The 20,212-nt window shown below is 40.5% G+C and overlaps 1 protein-coding gene and 1 pseudogene across 1 annotated transcript in view; one reads left to right on the top strand and one right to left on the bottom strand.

Moving 5' to 3' along the window:
* The window catches only part of adam19a (ADAM metallopeptidase domain 19a), a 174,986-nt gene that overhangs the window by 18,896 nt on the left and 135,878 nt on the right, over window positions 1-20,212 (bottom strand). The window contains exons 10-16 of the mRNA XM_088016099.1: window positions 17,633-17,717; window positions 15,715-15,857; window positions 12,402-12,579; window positions 9,058-9,147; window positions 8,013-8,208; window positions 7,652-7,760; window positions 5,190-5,394 (exon numbers count right to left, since the gene is read on the bottom strand). Coding sequence (XP_087872225.1) covers window positions 5,190-5,394; window positions 7,652-7,760; window positions 8,013-8,208; window positions 9,058-9,147; window positions 12,402-12,579; window positions 15,715-15,857; window positions 17,633-17,717 — 1,006 coding nt within the window. The remainder of the gene's footprint in view (window positions 1-5,189; window positions 5,395-7,651; window positions 7,761-8,012; window positions 8,209-9,057; window positions 9,148-12,401; window positions 12,580-15,714; window positions 15,858-17,632; window positions 17,718-20,212) is intronic.
* On the top strand, window positions 1,741-3,560 carry LOC106911886 (uncharacterized; annotated as a pseudogene).

Below are 20,212 nucleotides of genomic sequence, written 5' to 3' on the forward strand. Positions count from 1 at the left end.
ACTTTGAAATGCCTTGCTGCTGAAATGTGCTATACAAATAAAATTTGATTGATTGATTGATTGATTACTCTGCCCACCTGGTTTACAAAATAAAGCATAAAAAAGTCAGAAATAATAAAGAAATTAGTCAGCTTACAGACAAATTTTGGAGAGCATTAAACGTCGTGCCAACCTGTCTGAAGAAATGTGTTGGAGTCATCATAACAGGCTTCAGTCACCAACATGACACACTAACAAAGGAAAAACATTTAGGCAGTTTTTAGATGTGCCACAGGTACAAAATACCAGAGTCAAATGGCTTAATTGCCTCCTCATTGTGTAGCTATGTTCTCCAGAGTCCTGCTAATCACCTAAATATTGTAGTCAGGTGTGGTGCAGCAGCGGCACATCTAAATGTTGCAGGACAGTGGTCCTCCAGGACTGGAGTTTGACACCTGTGGCATAGATCAAGCCAATGGTCCAGCACAGCCACCCCCCACCTCCATTTTGCAGTCTACAGCCAAAAACTTAAAGAAAACGACCCCGCAGCTAAATAATGCTAATTCAAATGGCCTCCAGATTTTCCTGACAGTTTTAATGTTTAGTTACGATAATAAACAGTCGTATATACCATGATATCCAAACAAATAAATGTACGTTAAGCGAATTATATATATATGAATCGATACTCTTGTGTAAACGGAAAAATAATGTCTCCATAAAAAATAGTCAAAAACATGATCATTTTAACATGGAACTTACCTTGTTATAATAAGCTCCAGACAAGACGTCATACTACTGCCTCCGGTCCTCAGGCAAACATTTGAAGCAGTAGCGGAACAAGACGGCGTCGGCCGGGGGGCGGGGCTAATGACCGGGCCCAATAATAAAGCTCATGATAATTTAACTTTACAACATGCCCGCAACAGCGGAGCTAACAAGTTTCATCATCACAGACAGCGACTATATCATTTTGAAGACCATCTGACATGAAGTACAACAAACCAAGAGAAGAACAGAAACATCAGGCTACTGGTCACTAATGTTGAAACAACACAAATTCAAAACATGTTAACGTAATCCATAGAAATGCTCTAGCTAGTTTGCCATTTGTTGCCAAGTGACTGATGATGACGTTGGTGACAAGCTTTACCCACAACGCACCTGGAGACAATAAGGACGATTCATTTGTAGTTTTGTGTGTCATAAAGTTAAATATAAGAGTGAAAATAAAGCCAGTCATGTGGCACAACATTTTACTCAATATTTTACACTCACTATGTCACTAAAATCAGGTAAGGTTTTAAGCAACCATGAGTCAACAATGAGGCACCCTACTATATTACCTACTGGGGTATCGAATACAGTTCTTAACAGAAGAGGAGAAAGTGCTCTATTACAGTTCTTATAAACTAAACTCTGAATTTTCTTGAAAATGTTTTAAAAGAAACTTGTGTTTTAGAGCAGGATTTTACCCTTTTAGAGCTTTTTAATTCTTTGAAGAGTTTTAAAAGAGTAAAATCTCCTGGCTCAGACGGACTCCCTTTATAATTTTATTTAACATTTTCGGAGATTTCAGCATCGGATTTAATTGTTGTTTTTACTGATTTTAATAAACTCGATACACTCCCAGATAGTTTTAGAACAGGAATAGTTACACTTTTATATAAAGACAAAGACAAAAGAGACCTAAAAAACTGGCGATCCATCACCCTTTTAAACGTTGATTGTAAACTTTTTAGTAAACTTTTAGCAGCCAGGATGCGCCGAGTGTTGGGGGATATAATCCACCCGGATCAAGCCTGCGCGGTGCCGGGAAGGAGGATCACGGACAGCCTCGTACTGATCCGAGACACCATCTGTTTTGCGAGAGACAGAAACATTCGGCTGATAGTCCTAAATCTAGATTTCGAGAAAGCTTTTGATCGGGTCTCGCACCAGTACCTTCTCCAGGTACTGCAAAAAATGGGTTTTCCTGACTGCTGTACCGAGATATCTCCAGCAGATTCATGGTTAACGGGTTTCTGACAAAAGCAGTGAAAGTGAACTGCGGTGTCCGTCAGGGTTGTCCGTTATCCGCCCTTCTCTACGTGACCTGCATCGAGCCGCTCGCGCAGATCTTGAGAAGGGACCCACTGATCTCAGGAGTAACTATACCGGGGAGTGGAGGGCAGGTGGCGAAATGTCTTTTATATATGGATGATTTTAACATTTTATGTACAGATCAGTATCAGTAGATAGAGTTTTCCAATTAACAGACTGGTTCGGTAAAGCGTCAGGCTCCAAATTAAACAAAGAAAAAACCAAAGCACAATTTTACGGACCATGGAAAAACAGTGAAAAAATAGGACTTCAGCTTCAGGTGACCCAAGAAGAACAGAAAATTTTAGGAGTTAAATTTGATAAAAATGGCGAAGGAAAAACAAACTGGACAGAAATAACACGAAAAGTAAAACAAAGAATAGGTTTCTGGTCAATGAGGAACTTAACAATAGAGGGGAAGATTTTAATTGTAAAAGCAGTGATTTTACCTGTGTTTTTACTAACCAGTTCTGTTTTTATTCCTCCTAGGAGAGTGTTTTTAGAGCTGCAACGGGACATATTTTATTTCATCTGGAATTCAAAATGGGAAAGACTAAAACGTGAAATCATGACAAAACCCAAAGAGAAAGGGGGGAAAGGAGTCCCAGACCTGTACCTGTTTTTAGGCAGCCTTTACATCAGCACTCATTTTAAACAAGCCATGGACATTTTTAACAATCCAAAGACAAATTCAATGAATAGATTTTGGTTTGGGTCATATCTAAGGAAATTGAAACTTTTAAAGAGTGATTTTAAAAAACCAGCAGCTTTTAACCTCCCACCAGCATACGCTTTTATACAGAAATTTTTACAGCGTTTTAAACTGGAAGGAGAGGAGATCAGGATTTTAACTAACCATCGTTTTATTATCTCTGTTGTGCAGGACTGGGAACCAGCGACTCCAGTGCACGGCCTCCTGCGTGGAGACGCCACCACGGTTTGGCGCAATGTGGGCCATCCAGTCCTTCCGAACAGACTCCAGGACCTGTCCTGGATGGTGGCCCATGAGATCCTCCTGGTCAGAGCCGTTATGCACTCCCGCGGCATGTCGGCGACCTCCATCTGCCCCCGACCCGGTTGTGGCGCGCCGGAGTCAGTGAGGCACCTGCTGTGGGAGTGCAGCGCTGCCAGGGACCTGTGGGCAGAGGCCGGCTCCTTGAAATTCCCATACTTACCAGCAAGGGAGGTCCTTGATCTACAGCTCGTGCTGTACGGGGTGAGCCACCAGAAAATGGAGAAAAAAGACTTTGCAGAGATGTGGCTCACCCTCGCCACCATCAAAGACGCCATTTGGACCTCCAGAAACTTGCTGGTAAGCAGGCGCAGGCAGATCCCCCCCGTGGCTGTGATCCGGATGGCGGCAGCGAAAAGAGGAAACATCAGAGCTGCAGGTGGCGCGCCAAGGACACAGCCACAAAGAAGCATCGCCTGCGCCTCCATGGACGAAGGAGCCGGCGCTCCACGGACGGAGGCCAGCAGCGGCCTGGCCCTCCGGGTGAGGAAGGAAGGAAGGAGCAGCAGGGGGGGTTTTCTCCTCTGGGCACCAAGAGCTGTTTGGAAGGACGGGACGGCTCAGAACTTTGTAAGGAGTCACCCCGGTCCTGCTCAACTTTTAACGTACAGAGTTTGGTTTTCAACATCCTTGTTCTTGTCTTTTTAGTGAGAAATGTGACAAATTGTATTTTAGTCTTTTTATGTGAAGATTTTCTGTATAAATGTGTTTATGCTATAAAATGTCCTAAGTAACAATAAAAATTTTTCGAAAGAAAAAAAAAAATCAGATGTTATAAAAAAAAAAAAAATTTGGATCCCTGAGTGCATGTTCTTCCTCCCATGTGAGCCCCCTGTAGGTCTAGGCTGGGGGGCTGCTGGAACCCTACCCTATCCTGTCTGTTGCTCCTTCCCTGATGATGTGATGTCACAAATATGTTACAACTGTGGGAGGAACTGTCTGATGTTGATTTCTAAATCAACACCAGACTGAGTGTTGAGTTAGACTGTTGGAGTTAATTTAGAAATCAACACTGGACTGGATTGCTTTTTGTTTAACTCTTTGGAACTCTTTAGTGAGTGTTAGGGAAACCAACACTCATGTTGTTGAATTAACACTGTATTTTTACCATACAACACTTGCACTGGAAATCTGACACTTCCAAATTTGCTGTGTACATGTGACTGGGTGACTAGAGACAGAGCTTGCGTGCATTCACTGCAGAGAAAAGTTCAACTCAATAAGACGACTCAAAATTCATCATGGTAGATGGCAGACAGTATTATCTGCTGCCTATTCATTATACATTACTCATGCAGAGCTAGTCAGGCCTTGGGGCGCCAGCTGAAATGGAATTTAAAAGGGAGGATTGCGATGCAGAGGAAAAGGAAATAAGACAAACAGGGAAAAAAGAACTTTGCTGGTGAAATGGTAGAGGGTGCATTACCACCACATTTTATACGGACCTTTTCTTTAATATAAAATCAGTTTTACTTTACAAAGTTATGGGTTTTTGTGCCTAGAAATGGTTTTGCTTTAAAACCCAGTGTTCTAGTTTGCATGCTGCATAATAAATCAAATTGACAGAATAATGTTAATTAGACAAAATGCTAAGACGGATCAATCTCCCACAGGACTAATGGCATTTTGTTTTGAATGAGGTGGACTGAGAAACAACCCTGTGTGTTTACTGCAAAAGCAAAGAGAATGTTGACAATTATCTTTAGGCTGCACAAACCCTTCCACATAATAAAAATATTCAAAAACTGTTAGGGAACAAAAAGTGAAATAATTAGTTAATTAGTGTAACTTTGCTCATATACATTTATATGCATACAGCCAGAATCGCTTTTAGAAGTACTAGTTCACTTGGTCGGCAACAAGACTTTAAATCAAACTGAATAAGAGTTTAAGACATCAGCCTTGAAAAAAACTAATTTGTGCATAAACCAGGTGAACATTAACATGGGGCAAACAAGCACACACCACACCATAATATGTCACCTTGGACTTTTCTTCTTTTATTAGTTTCAGATTGAGCTTTTATTATCGAGTCCATTTTTGTCCTTCTGGCTAATGGTCTTAAACTTAAATGTGAATTCTGGTCACTTAAAATTGATCAGGAGTGTATACCAACCTTGCCCTCCCCGCACTTGGTGCCAGTCATGACAAGGCCGGGGTCAGGCAGGTCACCCTGGCCGTCCTGAGTGCTGTATACATAGGTGCCACGGCACTTAACCTCAATGCCGCCCGTCTTGATGGTTGTGTCAATGGAAACAGCGTTGGTGCCTTTGGGCTTCTTGGCAGCACTGTGGCACTGAATCTTGCCACATTTGGCATCACTAAGTAGAAAAACAAGCACAAAAAAATATGAATTTTCAATTGTTTCCAGACACTGAGCCACAGAAAGGTGGTAAAACTAATTCCTTGGTGCAGTCAGTTGGGTCTAAACATCAAGGAATTTCTAGCTACTGTAATGGAAAATTTTAAATATGTTTGTTTCACTTTAATCGTCTGTCTTTCTATCTGTCTGTCTGTCTGTCTATATGTGTGTGTGTATATATCATATAGATGTCAGTGTCTGGATAACATCCAGCATATCAGAGAAAACTGTATGTTTTTAAGTTGAAAGATCCACACTATATATAATGGCTACAAATAAATTCCATGTGTTTATTAATAAAGCCATCAAAGGATTTCAGATGTTTTAGTTGTTCAGTACACCATAAAAACCTGTAAAAGATGTTTATGCCACAAAGCAGAATCTGTTAGTGTTTGATCTTGACAGACCCTGCCCCCAATAACTTCCACCAATCAGTGTCCTAGGCAGCCTTTATGTAAGCCAGGAGGCAAAAGCTGAAATGTTCAGAAAAAAGTCGCTCCAACGAGTCCAGCTTATTGCTACTAGTCCAGGGAAGTAACACACACTCACACTGAACCAGGAGCTCAACAGATGGGCAGTTAGCCACACTCCCTGCACCTATCATTGAGTCCTTGAGACAGACACTGAACCACACACTTGTTGGTGTGTCAGTGTGTGCATAAAAGAGAAAGAAGTGCAAACACTTCTGCATGTTAAAACAAAGAAACTTTATATGATTGTGAGAAGTTCATGACAAAGAACTGGAGAACTGAGCCAAGGTCATATCTGTGCTCTGAATGATCAACAGCTAGGTCTATTGAGTGGCTCATTACCAGTTAGTTGTTAGACTATTTCAAACCCTTGAAGTTGAAGTTTTTCTTCTAATTCAAGCTAAACTTTTTGCATAATGAAACTTAGCATTAGAAGCCAAGGACCGATAGTGCTGCTGTGCATGTGTCTTAATACCAGACACATTTACATATCCTCAATCGATTCAGTGAGTCAGTAACACCTCCATCACTCATGTGGAACTCTGTAATGGATTTAGGCATCAGTGGCTCATGCAGACAGCCATCAAGCACTATAATCCACTAGCTCATTAGCATTGCTAAACAGCTAATTTAGCTCTCTGTGGCCTGAGTGTTCAGAATCCCTGACCGTGGGTGCACTGTGTCTTGGTATGAACAGAAAAATATTACAGTGAGAAATAACACTGCATTAATAACACTTTTAAGTGACTCAAGTGTTATTTGCTTTATGGTGAAGATAAGGTTCTGGTAAATTTTACAATTATCGATCAACAGGTTTTCTGGTGAAAGGAAATATTTTCTTCAACAGAGACATCAACTTTTCATTCATGTGGTATTTACACAAAGAATTAGATATTGTAGAAAAGTCACTTTGTGTTCAACCTCTAAAGTGCTAGTCTATGAAATATTGACATTCTTGTGAAGACCACAGGTAAGGGTTTACTAACACTACAGGGAATTCACACAGAAAACACTGTTGTAATGTCAACTGCTAATTGCGAATATATGATGCTAAAGACAAATCTATTATTATTCTGTCCCTGCTCATTAAAGAGTTTGAGTTATAGATAACTTGTTCCCATAACTCGGAGGATTTTTCTGCATCAATGGGTTTTTTATAGATAGAAAGAAAGGTATCTTTGTAACCAATATTTGAGTAAAAACATAGTAATATTTGCTTTAAATATGTAATTAGAGGAAATGGTAAGACGTGCATATTTATTCTTTAAGTTTAATCAGAATCTACTTAAATTAGTACCGGCACCTTGGAGATAACCCCCCAAGGTACAGAATAATTCTGAACCAGATTTCTTGACTCAGAGAAGCAAATTAGCCTAACTTTAAAGTATCTAAAGGCACCCCAGATCTGTTTTGAAATCCCATACAATGGAAAATTGGCTTAGATGATGTATGCAGCAAGTAGAAAACATTAAAGTTAACGGTGTCTCATAGCCACCAGCCATTCCCTGTGACTGTGTCTCTGACTGTCCAACCAAGATAGAGCTGGGCTCAGAACTACACAGCAATTAGAAGGTTTGTCTGCTTGCTGCAGCCCTGTAGCTCCATACTTATCTTGCACTCTATCTTAATCATACGGGTGGAGAAGATATGAGGATATTTGAGCACCTCTGCTTCAAATAGTTCAACTGAATTTAACATAAAGTGTCTTAAACATTGAAGTGATTGTTAGCATCAATGCAAACATACCTTTTCTCACACTTTTTGTAGTTGCCGTGTTCATCTTTCCCACAGTTCCCAAATGCATTCCCTGCTGCATTGACATCTTCAAAGCAGGCATCATGGGCTGGTTGAGCTCCTGGAAATGAAAAGCCTTCCATCAGTAAGTCACATGAACTCAGGGGTTTGGTGTTCTGGGAAAGGCCTGTTTCCTCTCCTTTAGGAACAAGCTGATGTGCTGATTTACAAACCAAGCAGGCCATCTGTCTACCATCAGGATGACAATGCTCAGCCTACACACTGTAAATCTTGGCATGCACAACGTCATATGGCTTACATACTGAGAGGCTGAGGTGTAGTCAGTGCAGAGATGTAACAGTGTTTTCATTACCGTAACCCCAGAGCTGCAGGCACTGCTGTTCATGGGTGAGGCACATGCCGTTGTAGCAGTAGGCCTTTCCATACTGGCAGGAGGAGCCGTCAAGCAGGTAGACATTGGCAGGACAGTAAGGAGAGGCCCCAGTACAGTACTCTGGGAGGTCACATGACCCTGCTGGTCCTCTGCACATGGTGCCTGCCTGCTTCAACTGGCAGAGACAGCAAGCAGAGAAAGGAGGAGGGAGAGAAGGACACAGTTTGAAGTGATTTATCAGGTGAAATGAGAAGAACTATTAATAATGAACCTGAAGGTAAATGTTAAATATGGACCAAAAAAAGCATTTTTTAAAATTTTCTGTCATTTATAATTTCTCTTTAAGAAAATAAGGGCAGAGAAATATAGATTATAAATGGAAATTGGATTTGGTTTGATAGAAGTGGACTAGAAAACTGGGACTAGACTAGAAAAGTCGTAGAAGCATTCTGGATAGAAATTCATACTTAGGTTTTATTACATATGATCTACTTTTCCAGGTTCTACCTTTATTGAAATCTGAATGTCTGATCTACAAATTTACATGGTACAGTAATAAAAACAACCCCTTATATATAACCTGTGTGTGCAAAGATATAACACCTGTCACACAACACATAGCCTGCAGAGTTACAAAGACGGTATTATTAAAAGACAGCACTCCCACAGAAAGAATGAGAGACGACAGGGGATTTCTTCTGCAAACTGCATTCTGTTACTGCCATTTTCAATATTTTGTGTCTTCTGTCAGGCTGGAGCTCAGAGGAATTTGGCTTCAATCATCTATGTATTACAGTGAAATGTAAGGACTTCCATTTTAAAAAGGAGATGTGAGCTGAGATGAAAAGTGCCAGTGTGATGTGAAGGTGATGAGCCATGCTGTGACAGAAGATCAGACATGTTATGGGTGCAGTGTGTCAATCCACTGACATGAAGACTGACAGCAAACTAATGATACAGAGCTCCAGCTGCAGGCGGATTTCTCTCCAAACTTTGCCCCCACGGGTTTTTGTATGTTTCTTACCTTACATGCATGGCAGCACACTCCGTGGGCACACTGAGCCCCCTCCCTGAGTGTACAATTATTGGCATTGCAGCAGTCGTTGGTGCATTCCTGTAAATAATCATACACACCGACATTAAAAACCTTAAAACTGAACACCTTGTATGTAAGCAATACAAAGCAGCAGTATATATCATATCTGTTTTTTAATACACAAAATTATTTTCTAAAACAAATTTATGGATGGTAAAAACTTTATTCTTCATTTGTTCTGATTTTTATATAACATCTTAAAACTAGTTTTAAAGCAGCCAATCAAAATGAAGCCAGGCTCAGAAGAGCTATGTAATGAACTCATTTATTGCTGTTAAATTAATTTATTTATTTGCGCACAGAAATTTCCCAGTCTTTGATTTATGATACTGGCAGCAACAGTATTTGTATTTCTATGGTTTACTGAAGAATAATTTGACATTTTTATAGTTAACATTTATAGTGTTTGACCCATTTGTTCAGAACCTCAATAATTCACTCCAGTTATTAACAAATAAATCAAATCTTGATTCTCAGACATTTTTCTTGTTGAGAACTGATCTCTTGGCTTGATTTTCTCCAGCTGCCATTTGAGAACTGACCACACAATCTCAGTGAAATCTTCTGCTTGTACTTCCTGCAGGATTTCAGTCAGTGTGGCTTTGTAGTAGAAGACTTCTAAACAGAAGTTGTTTCTGGACTTGACTCTGATGAATGATGAAACCATATATTCTCCCACTGACTGCTTATCTTGAAGATTTTGAATCCTGAAAACACTAACATTCTGACCAGTTGCTTCCTTTCACATGAAGCCACTTTGATACAAAGTGATAACAGCGGTGAACTTCACTGTGGAGGTACCAATTACTAATGGATGATGCTCTGACATTACTGAAAAGTTGTTTGATGATAACTATTGTATTTTTGTTCCAGCACATATTATTATTACAAACTAGACCTTTTAATTAATGATGCTCTTTGTAATAAATTGTCCCCTTCTGCTCTGCAGTGAGAGAAGTTTAACTGACAGACCTGCACTCTAGGTCATGTCTGCATGTTTGCTGTTAATATTCACTCCACTGTTGCCAATTTATTATCTTTGTCGCTGTATTTAATAACCTTTCAGCAAAAAAATCGGTAGCAAGCTTTTTAATAGTCCAGAATACTACAATCCCCAAGATATAGATGTGCATCATGGTGTCTGTGTCCAGCTAAAGTCCAAAGTTCAAAGTCTTGCTTACAGTCACACAAAGTTCATTGCTTTTATTTTTCTGAAAGACTTGGATTCAAATGCTGCTGCATGAAGCATTATGGTTGGAGAGGTGATGGTGGCGGGTATGGGAAGGTATTCATCACCTATCAACTACAGATATTTAAATAGAAACACCGACAGATGAGAGAGCCAGTTCCACAGGCTTGACAGCTGTGACTGACAAGTCCCCGTTTCAACAGATGTTGGAGGGAAAAGCACAAAAACAAAACATCCAGAGAGCTGCCTTTGTTGCCGCTCTCATGTCATACAGCATACACAAAAGACACCATCTCCAGTTGCCATGGCGCCCTAAGGAGAGTCACGGTTGTGCTCAAAACAAAGCTCAGAGTTGACTCAAGCAAGAAGAAGAAAAGCCAATTATACCACCAGGAAATAAGGAGGAAACGCAAAAAACCCCACAACAAAAATCACTCCTTTATTTTCTTTAATTCATTTGAGAAAGACGAGAGCAGCAATGGTGGACTTGTAAAAAAAAAAAAAAAGAAAAAGATCGGCCTAACTTTTAGTATAAATAAAACCTCCAGTTTTATGATTAAATATTTATTGTTAGAGGAAATTTGATTTACAAAACAGATTCTAACTTGTTTTCTGAAAAAAAAAAAAAATCTAACGACAGGAATCATCTTGCTTCAAGTGTGAAACTCCGTGCATGTTGGAACATTAAACCATGTTCTGCAGCTCGTCTCATTTGCAATGCTAAGAACAGGTGGCTTGTCAGCGCTGTGATCTTGACTGTCAGCTCTGCTCTGAGTGGGAGTCATAACAAACACTCATCAGCACTGCCGCTGCTGCTGGCAGCTAACAATTTGCTTCCTCCATTTCAATTTGCCCGTCTTTGACAAACCATAGCAGGTTTACTTAACCTCTGGCTTTACCCAGCACAAACACTTCATTCTGATATCAGGAAACTTTCAGCTGTGTTGCATGCTGGGATGCTTAATCTATGAATGATTAACTACAGAGGAATTTGTAATGGGTCTTTTCTGAGTTGAAGAGGTTCAGGTGAGACTTAGGGAGGAAAAGTTCCTCCTGTTGCTCCAACACTTCAGTTAGCCTGTGACCAAGGGAATCACCTCATTACAGCAATAAATATTGCCATCTCATTATAAATCTGTTATATTTTTAATTGTTTCGGCTTCAGATATGGGATTAAACAGTTTTTGTGATAAGAACTACTTTGTCCAGAGAGCTTAGCGGCTTTTTAACACCTAAAACCATAAAGAGACCATTTCACAGACCTGCAGTCAAGACCAGCTTTACAGATTACAACAAAGTCTGGGAGGTTAAACCCATGGATAGCAGATGGATAGCAGCTGTCAGTCACAAGGACTGTCAGCCCTCAGTTTATTCACAGATAAGCAGCCAACACTTTTCACAAAGTAAAAAGACTAACGTTCATGTACTTCATGAGCAAGACGAAATAAAATATTGCAGTATAGAGAAGGTACGAATAAATATTAGTAACCATGGAGAAAATACCCACTATCATGTGTCCTAGCATGCATGAAAAAAAATGGGCTAGCATCTAGACTTTAAGACTGCTCTAGTGAAAGCAGAGTTGCTTTCACTAGAGCAACACAGTGGTTGTGATTTCTATCACTGTGTTCATGACACAGTGGTAGAAATCATGCCCCATTAATTTAGGCAAAGTCAGCAACTTCATCAAATCAATAAACACGTCAGGGGAGAGAAGGTATGGGTCGGTTTCTAAGCTAACCATTTACAAATTTTGTAAATATCTGTCTACGAACCCCAGCTGCTGTGCTGCTTCCACAGACAAGTTAACTCAACATTAACAAGGAGAAGACATGGCTATACTGGTGAAAACAACCTGGGAAAACAATCACAGTTCAATATTCCTGTCCCTCACTTTCAATGTCTGTCATTGTGCTTCAACGTGATGAGGTGACATAGCTGCAAAACGTCAATATCAGAAGTCATCGCAAATGGACACTAAATGCTTAGAGGAAAAAGCTACACGTACAATGGTAAAGGCGGTTCATGTGAATTCAACGTATGAGAGTTCTGTGCCTTAAATAATTCCAATCAAGGTACTCACATCAGGCTCCCCACAATCACACTCTTCTCCATCCTCCACAAAGCCATTGCCACATTTCTTGCCTCCCACCAGATCCTTCATGTTGGGCATGTTATAGAGGCACATGCCCCCCCCCTTCTGGAAGTAGTTGTCCAGGTCCCGTTTGCTGCAGTGGCTGAAGACTCGAGGGAATGGATGTCTGGAATTTGGAATCAATAAAATGATTTAATGGTAATGAAGCAACACAAAAAACGATTTTTATGTATGGTGTTAAGATAGAAGCTGTATGTAGTAAAACTGATTAAACAAGCAAATAATAATTATTAACTAGAAAATTCCTGAAGAAATTTAACCGGGGCCTGCCAAAGTGTGCCCGTCGGTTGGAAACCAGCGTTCTGATGCTAAAAATAATCATCAATGCTAAGTTTAGCTAAATCATAGTCAATAACCTGTGGAGAGGCAGAAGCATGTGGACTAAGCTGCACCTGTACCATTCAGTATGTTAAAATTAATGCAAAAGCTAAAATTACCCAAAATGCTAATGTTAGCGTGAAGACTGTGGTAGCATGTGGGGCATTATTCGCATGTTGTCTGTCATTGACTTACTCCATTCAGTATACTAAACATTGTTAATAAGTAAGAAAATTAGCTAATAGCTAACCTTAGGGGAAATGCTAACGCTAATGTACTTCTTTGTTGCGCAAGGCAGTGCAGTAGTGAGAGCAGTGAAATGCTAACGTTTGTGCTAATGTTAATGAACTGCCTTGCTGCTCAAAAGCTAAATATTATTATCTCACTGACGTGAGAGGTATATGCAGGCTTTTATTTTGAAACTTTCAATAAGCTTCATTGTAATAACCACACTAATTCAATCTGTAACAGTGGTTTGTTTAAACCAGTCAAATAAAGCCCAAAAGAGCAATTACCTGATGTAAAAATTGTCAAAGCTTTTATTTTGAAATTTTCAGTGAGCTTCATTTTAAATGGCCACACTAATCCAATGTGTAACAGTAGTTTGGTTAATCCAACTATATAACGCCCAAAACAGCAAGTAGTTGTAAAGCCCAGCTCAGCCCTCCTCTGTAATAACTGAGTGTTCCACCACGTTGTAGTTCTGACCTTCTGCTCTGCCCTCTGTATTAAAGTGTTCCGCCATGTTTAGAACTACAGAGTCTTTGTAGTCCAAACCAGCAGCTCTGCCTTTCTCTGTATTCTGTTGCTATAGTGATTAATCCTCAGCCAACTGCTGTGTGTGTGAGACAGAAATGTGGAGAAGGATTTCTATCTTTATGAGACACCCAGTCAGTTTTGATGAAAAAAGCAGTCCGAACAACTGCTTCCCGTTCAGGATCCGTAAGGCCAATCCAAAAACCATTTGAAGCATATGAGAGGGCTATTTGTCATCTCCGGTCCTTCCGCGATTCATATCTGTAGCTCATTCACAGTAATTGCAGTGATGAGAGAAATATGGTGTGCACTGAGCTCAGAAATTTTTCAGAAATATGTAAAACACTGGGGTGGAGCATCAGTTAGTTCTGTCCCATCACTTTGCTCTGAAGCACCTGGACCGAAAACCGTAAGCCCTAGGGAAATTTTGAAAACATTTTATGGGAGCAGGCATGCGTATCAATTTCATGACCGACTTTCATACCAATAGAGCAATTTTTGCTGCCATGAGAGCGATTTCAAAATCATTTTGGGGTCAAAAATCCACTCCGTTTCTCACTCTAAAAAAGCGGCAGTTGGTGTCAGTTACACTCTGCATTTCAGCAGTTGGAAATTTAGCTCGTTTTTCACTTTTTATGTCACCGTCGTAACTCCGATCCTCAATAAAAATAATAGCTCCAATGCCGGGATCGAGCCACACGTTTTGATACCACTTTTGTGGGTGGGCACATAGCGGTACGAGCCGCATTAACGGTAATGGAAGAAAATGTTATAATAAACAGACATTCTATTGGGTGTATAACAATAGGTGCCTGCCATGCAATGCATGGAGGCAGTAGCTGTGTCCGAATTCAGGGTCTGCATCCTTCGAAGGACGGATTTGTAGGCCGATTACGTCATAGCGTGGCGACAAGGCCTGTCCGAATTCAAAGACTCCTTCAAATGCATCCTTCAAATGCGTCCTTCTTTTCCCCAGATTTGAAGGATGGGTCCGGTGTATCCTTCACGGCCCACGATATCCCATAATTCATTGCGGGTTCCAACTGGGCGTTCAGGCAGAGCGTCCTGAATTCGGACACAGCTACTATTGAACTTTATTACACTTTAAATGACACAACGTGATTTGGTGCAACGTTTTTAGGCGAGAATGTAAGTGTGTAAATCTCAAATATCTGCTCGGTTCATCAGTACATCATCTAATTACAATATTGCTCTGACATTTTCGGACCTGTCTGCTACCGCTGCGTTAACAGCCAGCTCCCCTCCAGCTGTCAGCTGGCCGGGCGCTCCAGGTTCGGTACACCGAGAGAAAACGCCTAACTTCTGGCACATTGTTATAAAAACTCCCGCTAGCTTTCCCCAATGAGTGTGAGTTAAACACCGATATTATTCAGACAGGTCTGGTTGAAAATGTTTGGTTTATAAAGTATTTCAAAGCAGAGGCACATCGGTTTGATTGATTAATTAAAGTTAAGCCTTCAAACATAATAGGTTTATTTAACCGTAATGTCCTATCTGCGATGTGGAGAGTATTTTAATGAATAATTTGTATTCCTTGTAGAAAAGTGCAGTACACATTTGAACATTTTAGAATCAAAGTAAGAAATTTCCTTTTTACTATGGAACATCCTTTACTATAAAAGGTGAAGAATAATATAGAAATCAGTAATACATGACTGAAAAACAAACTTCGGCTCCGTTGTTTTTTCTCCTCTGCTTCGCGCTGTCACCGTTGCTTGGCAACATGAGTTACGCTGAGGTGGGGGCGGGGACAGTTGGTGAAGGCTAGACCTGTCCGAATCAACAGATATTTTTCTTCTGGTCTTAGTTTATTCCCGGCCTTCGAAGGACCCGTCCTACTTAGACCGGTCCTTCGAAGGATGCAGACCCTGAATTCGGACACAGCCAAGTGACTGACTTGCAAGTCAATCACTGCCTCCATGCATTGCTATGGCAGGCCCCAATAAAGAGACATTCCATTGGATGAAGAACAACAGTAAGTGCCTGCCATGCATTACATAGGGAAGAGCAGTAATATAAAAAGTTAATTACATAACAGACTTTTTGTTGCCAATTTAACAGTGGATAGATTATGAATAACTTCCTGATTTGTTTTAAGAGAAGTTATGACCAAGTTCATGTTTCTGATGCAGGGCCTGGCACTCACCCAGTGGCGGCAGCCATTACGCAGCCCCCCTGTTCTGCGCTGGCCTCCACACAGCAGCCGTCATGGTCGTGGCTCATGCCCACGTTGTGGCCGATCTCATGGGCCATGGTGGCCGCCGCTCCGATCGGCAGGTCTGAGTGGTCCTGTGGAAGGCAGTCAGAAGTAAGTATTTCAAGATGCTTACCTTTTGGCATTGAGCCAAAAGGTTTGGCTCAGTGCAAACACTAACTAAAGTTGTACTGATTGTGTTGTGCATTATATTTTTTAAACCTTTGCTTGAGAAAACACCACCAATATAACTCAGTGGATCCTTTAGGAGATATTTTGGGGGATTTTCCAATTGATTTTTTTTTGTCTCAATCCCTTCAAGATATTTTAAGAAATTTAAAGTAACAGTCTTATGGCTCTTTCAAATACAATAAAAAGCGCGAGTGTCAGGTGTGTGTGCCAACACAGATCTGGATTCAACAGGTTGCCGCTGCCCACAGGACAGATCACAGCTTATTAGAAACTAATCATGCTTGGAGAAGCTATCGATCTCTCTGACCACTTATGAACACATCCAGCTGAACGAACTGAGCAGTGCTGCAGAGTGGACACTGCCATGCTGCAAAGAGAAGGCCTGACTGGGAAAAACCCACAGAAAGGGAAGATGGAGAAAGATTTGCTGTGATTGGTTGGTTACATCCAGCCCTTTCATTTCATAAAGTATTTTACAATAAATTTATCTCATTACTGAGCAAAAGTACACCACTACCCAATTTGCTTATGGTGTCAAAAATCACGATGGAACTTGTCCACGTGTGATTTCCAGTTCCTCATGAACCAGCCCAAAGTGTGTGAGTGACCTCTCAAACCCAAAGATTTTACTGTGGCATCTGAGTCATACTTCTGACCAACATTTTTATACCTATATCTACTCCACAGCCCTGTCTGGTTGCAGTGGGAAGCTATGATCTTAATCAAAGACAGAATGAAAACAAGAATAGAGTGACCAGAACAAGCAAAAAGGAATGTGGAAAATTGGACCAATAAATATAAAATACAGTAAACTCCAAAATGCTTTACTCTACATTCAGGTTACCTTTACACCCCAAAAGTTGGCTTTTGGGCTGCAGCATCATAATCCTGCACCAGAAGAAGCCAATGGCAGAAATTATAATTCCATTCTATTATCATTCAAACTGACTTCTCTACAGAAGTTAAAGTCAATGCACCACAAAAAGCCAACGCTTGTAGCTGTGCTTTTGTTTTATCAGCTTCTATCATCTTATGATACATACAGTCACGTCATTGCAGAAGAACTTTAAAATCCATCTAGAAACAACTCCGTCCATTACTACTGCTGTAAACAGAGTGCTCCTGTGTGATGTGATGTTTACCGTCTTCTTCTGTGCACAAAGGTCGCTTTGAGGTCATACAATACATACATTTTTAGAAAAAAATTTAATTAGGCATCAAGTCCTGCTGGTAAGCTGCATTGTATTCACAGGCTGTGTACAGGCAAAAGTGATGTCCATAGTCCCATCACCACCAGCACCAGTCCAATACCAGTATAGAACCAGTACTAGCAGCAGAAAACTGAGCCCAGCTGCCTACACTTTGCTCATCAGAACCACAGAATGAATTCTGAATTTTTCATTCACTGATTTCTATTTTCTAGCACATCATGGAGTAGAATTTGGTCACCATAAATACAACAGGCTCTAGATCTGTTTTGACCTTTTAACTGTTGGACCTGGAACTTCAGTCTTTACTGTAATCATTTAATTGGATCTTTACTGCGAAGGAAAACCTGAAGCAAAATGTGGATAATGTGGAACTTTGTGCTAGACCAACAGCAGCAGCAGTCAACAGAACACTGACTCCAGCTGAGACAGTAAAAATGCAACAAGAAGGAAAATGTCTTGCCACGTACCACAGTGATGCCTCCAGAGTTTTCCAGGCTGCACATTCCCTCAAGTGGCGCCATCCCGATTGTTGTCCCCTTGAAAATCACGCCGCTATTACACACACACACACACACACACACACAGGAAAATCACATGGCTTTAATCTCCTGCCCTACTTGGCTGTGTATTGATTTTAAATGCAACAGCAGAAACATGACGGGTGTGTTAAAGGGATACTTTTTTAGCATCCCTCCGCTCTGAGGGATTTATACAACTGCTGAGTGTTAACAGCTTACACATCAGAGTGTGTTAAAACACCTGAAACTTCCTGATCAAATTCTTCTGTCACTTTACGATCTCAGAAAATATAAAATAAGACCTGAAGCTGACAGGTTTATGTGGAGTCAAATTGAACTCTAATTTCTAGCAGAGGAACAATCCTGATGATTAATCCAAGAGGTGGATTTTATTTCACCAGTCAGCTCCTCCTGAGGTGGCTGTTGTACGGAGAAAGATCGGTACTGCTAGTGGAGAAAAATTCTACAATGATAAAAACGCACCGCTTCAGCCGTTTCCTGTGGCTTTAAGAATAAAACCAAGATTATTAAAAACACCTACAGTATTTCTAAAACTGTATAGATTCCATTATTTAATAGTGGTTTTCATGGTATTATCATTTTAGTTTTAGAATATAAGCCTTTTTCTGCTTTTTAGATCACAATCACAAATGACAGTAGCTCTCACTGCCGCCTTGTAAAGCCTCCCTTCCAGAGTTCCACCTCCCATATGGGCTTTTCTGTCATTTTTGCAGAGGCAGAGAAATGAAGGTTTTATAGAACACTTCTGAAAATGCCTGCGGTCTGGTTGGGTGGGGAGTTTTAAAAATCATAATGCAAAGCTTTAAATTGAATGTTTTCCAAGTGGCAGCAGTGGAAGCTCCATGAATCCGTGGATGGAATCCAGTAAAGTAGCGTCTGTGTCTCAGTAGCAGGAGGTAGCAGGCGCAGGCAGCTGTCACAGACCCTGTCCTTTTTTGAACTTTACATTACAGTTCTTCCTCTCAGTATTTTTTCTGATGTGTGTTTATGCAGCCTGTAAAAACTCCAGTCTGTCAGCGTGGAAGGAAAGATGCACCACTCAGGAAGTCATCCTTCTTTCTCAGGAGACATCATCATCATCATCTAAGATGATGTTTCACTCTGCCAGTGTCCCTCCCTTAATGGCCTTGAAAAAATGCTGAGATGCAGCATCAAATCATCACATATTCATATCCACATGTAAAATGACAAAATGCTTGGCAAGTGGCTCAAGAATTTACCTTTAAATTATTAAAAAAAAGTTCAATTATAAAACAGTCTGATTTCATACGGTTATATATCAGTCAAAATCAACTACACTAATTAATGTTGAATAGTCATTCCCTTTAAAACTAAAAGTCCTCATTTCATTGTTTGAGTTGCATTAAATTGACTGATTTTGACATCTTTCAATTGATGTATTTACTCATACAGTTGTCCTACCTTCATCATTACAGTATTTTACTTGATATGATAAGGCTTCATTTTAGGAACAGAATTTACAATACTATGACCAAAAAATAAGAGTTTCATAAAATAGGTGCTGCTGCTGACTCAACAGGTGACGCACCAACATTCACTTTTTCTATATTTCAGCCTTTGACAGTTTAGAAGCAGTCAACTCAGACTAAGGAACAACTTATCTTGCAGTTAACAGCACTAGGCAAAAACATCATATGAATACAACCCACATAGGTCAGTGTCTCACACTGGCACTAACGGGGAGAATATGTTTAATCTCCCGGCAAGTTATTTAACCCCGATAGCTTCTCACTGTTGAAGAGCAATCCAAGGAGGACGCATCCTGCAGCTGTAGAAAGAAATCTTACCCTGAAGGGTCAACACTGCTGAGAATGCTGAAGCTGGGTGAGGAGCTGTGGATTTCTAAAGCCTGGAAAGATAGTTTGTGTATTTCCATGTATACAGTCAAGTCGGTTCTAAAAAAGGCTGCTTAAAGATCATGCTGATTGGACTATGGAAAAATAAATAATGGAGTCTAATGAGTTATGCTTCAAAAATGTTGCAAGTCTGTGATAGAAGAATTGTGATCTGATCTATATGTATCAAAAAACAAACTCAGTTGACCAGAATATCCTAAATAAATATGTTCTCCCATCAATGGATAATTATTTGTGTCATGATTTGTGGATGTAGAGGTTTGTACCCAAAAGTACGGTGGCCGACAGGTGCAAATGCGCAGCAAAAGAGAAAACATGCAAACAAAAGAAAAGACACACCCCCGAATGAAATGCAGCAAACAAAAAAGAAGACACCCCCGAATGAAATGCAGCAAACAAAAAAGAAAACACCCCCGAATGAAATGCAGCAAACAAAAAGTGTTGAAAACGGAAGTGCTCCAGACCACTAGGGGGAGTCTAACAAAAAATAGCTGTGTCCGAATTCAGGCTCTGCATCCTTTCAAGGGCCCTGAGAAACTGATCCTTCGAAGCATAGACATAATAAAAGAGTACACCCCCCCCCCCCCCCCACGATTGGCTGCTCCGGCGCAAATACACTTTGCTTTGCTCA

This window comes from Poecilia mexicana, unplaced genomic scaffold (assembly GCF_051168715.1).
Source record: "Poecilia mexicana isolate PSO_F unplaced genomic scaffold, ASM5116871v1 scaffold_18, whole genome shotgun sequence".
NCBI lineage: Eukaryota > Metazoa > Chordata > Actinopteri > Cyprinodontiformes > Poeciliidae > Poecilia > Poecilia mexicana.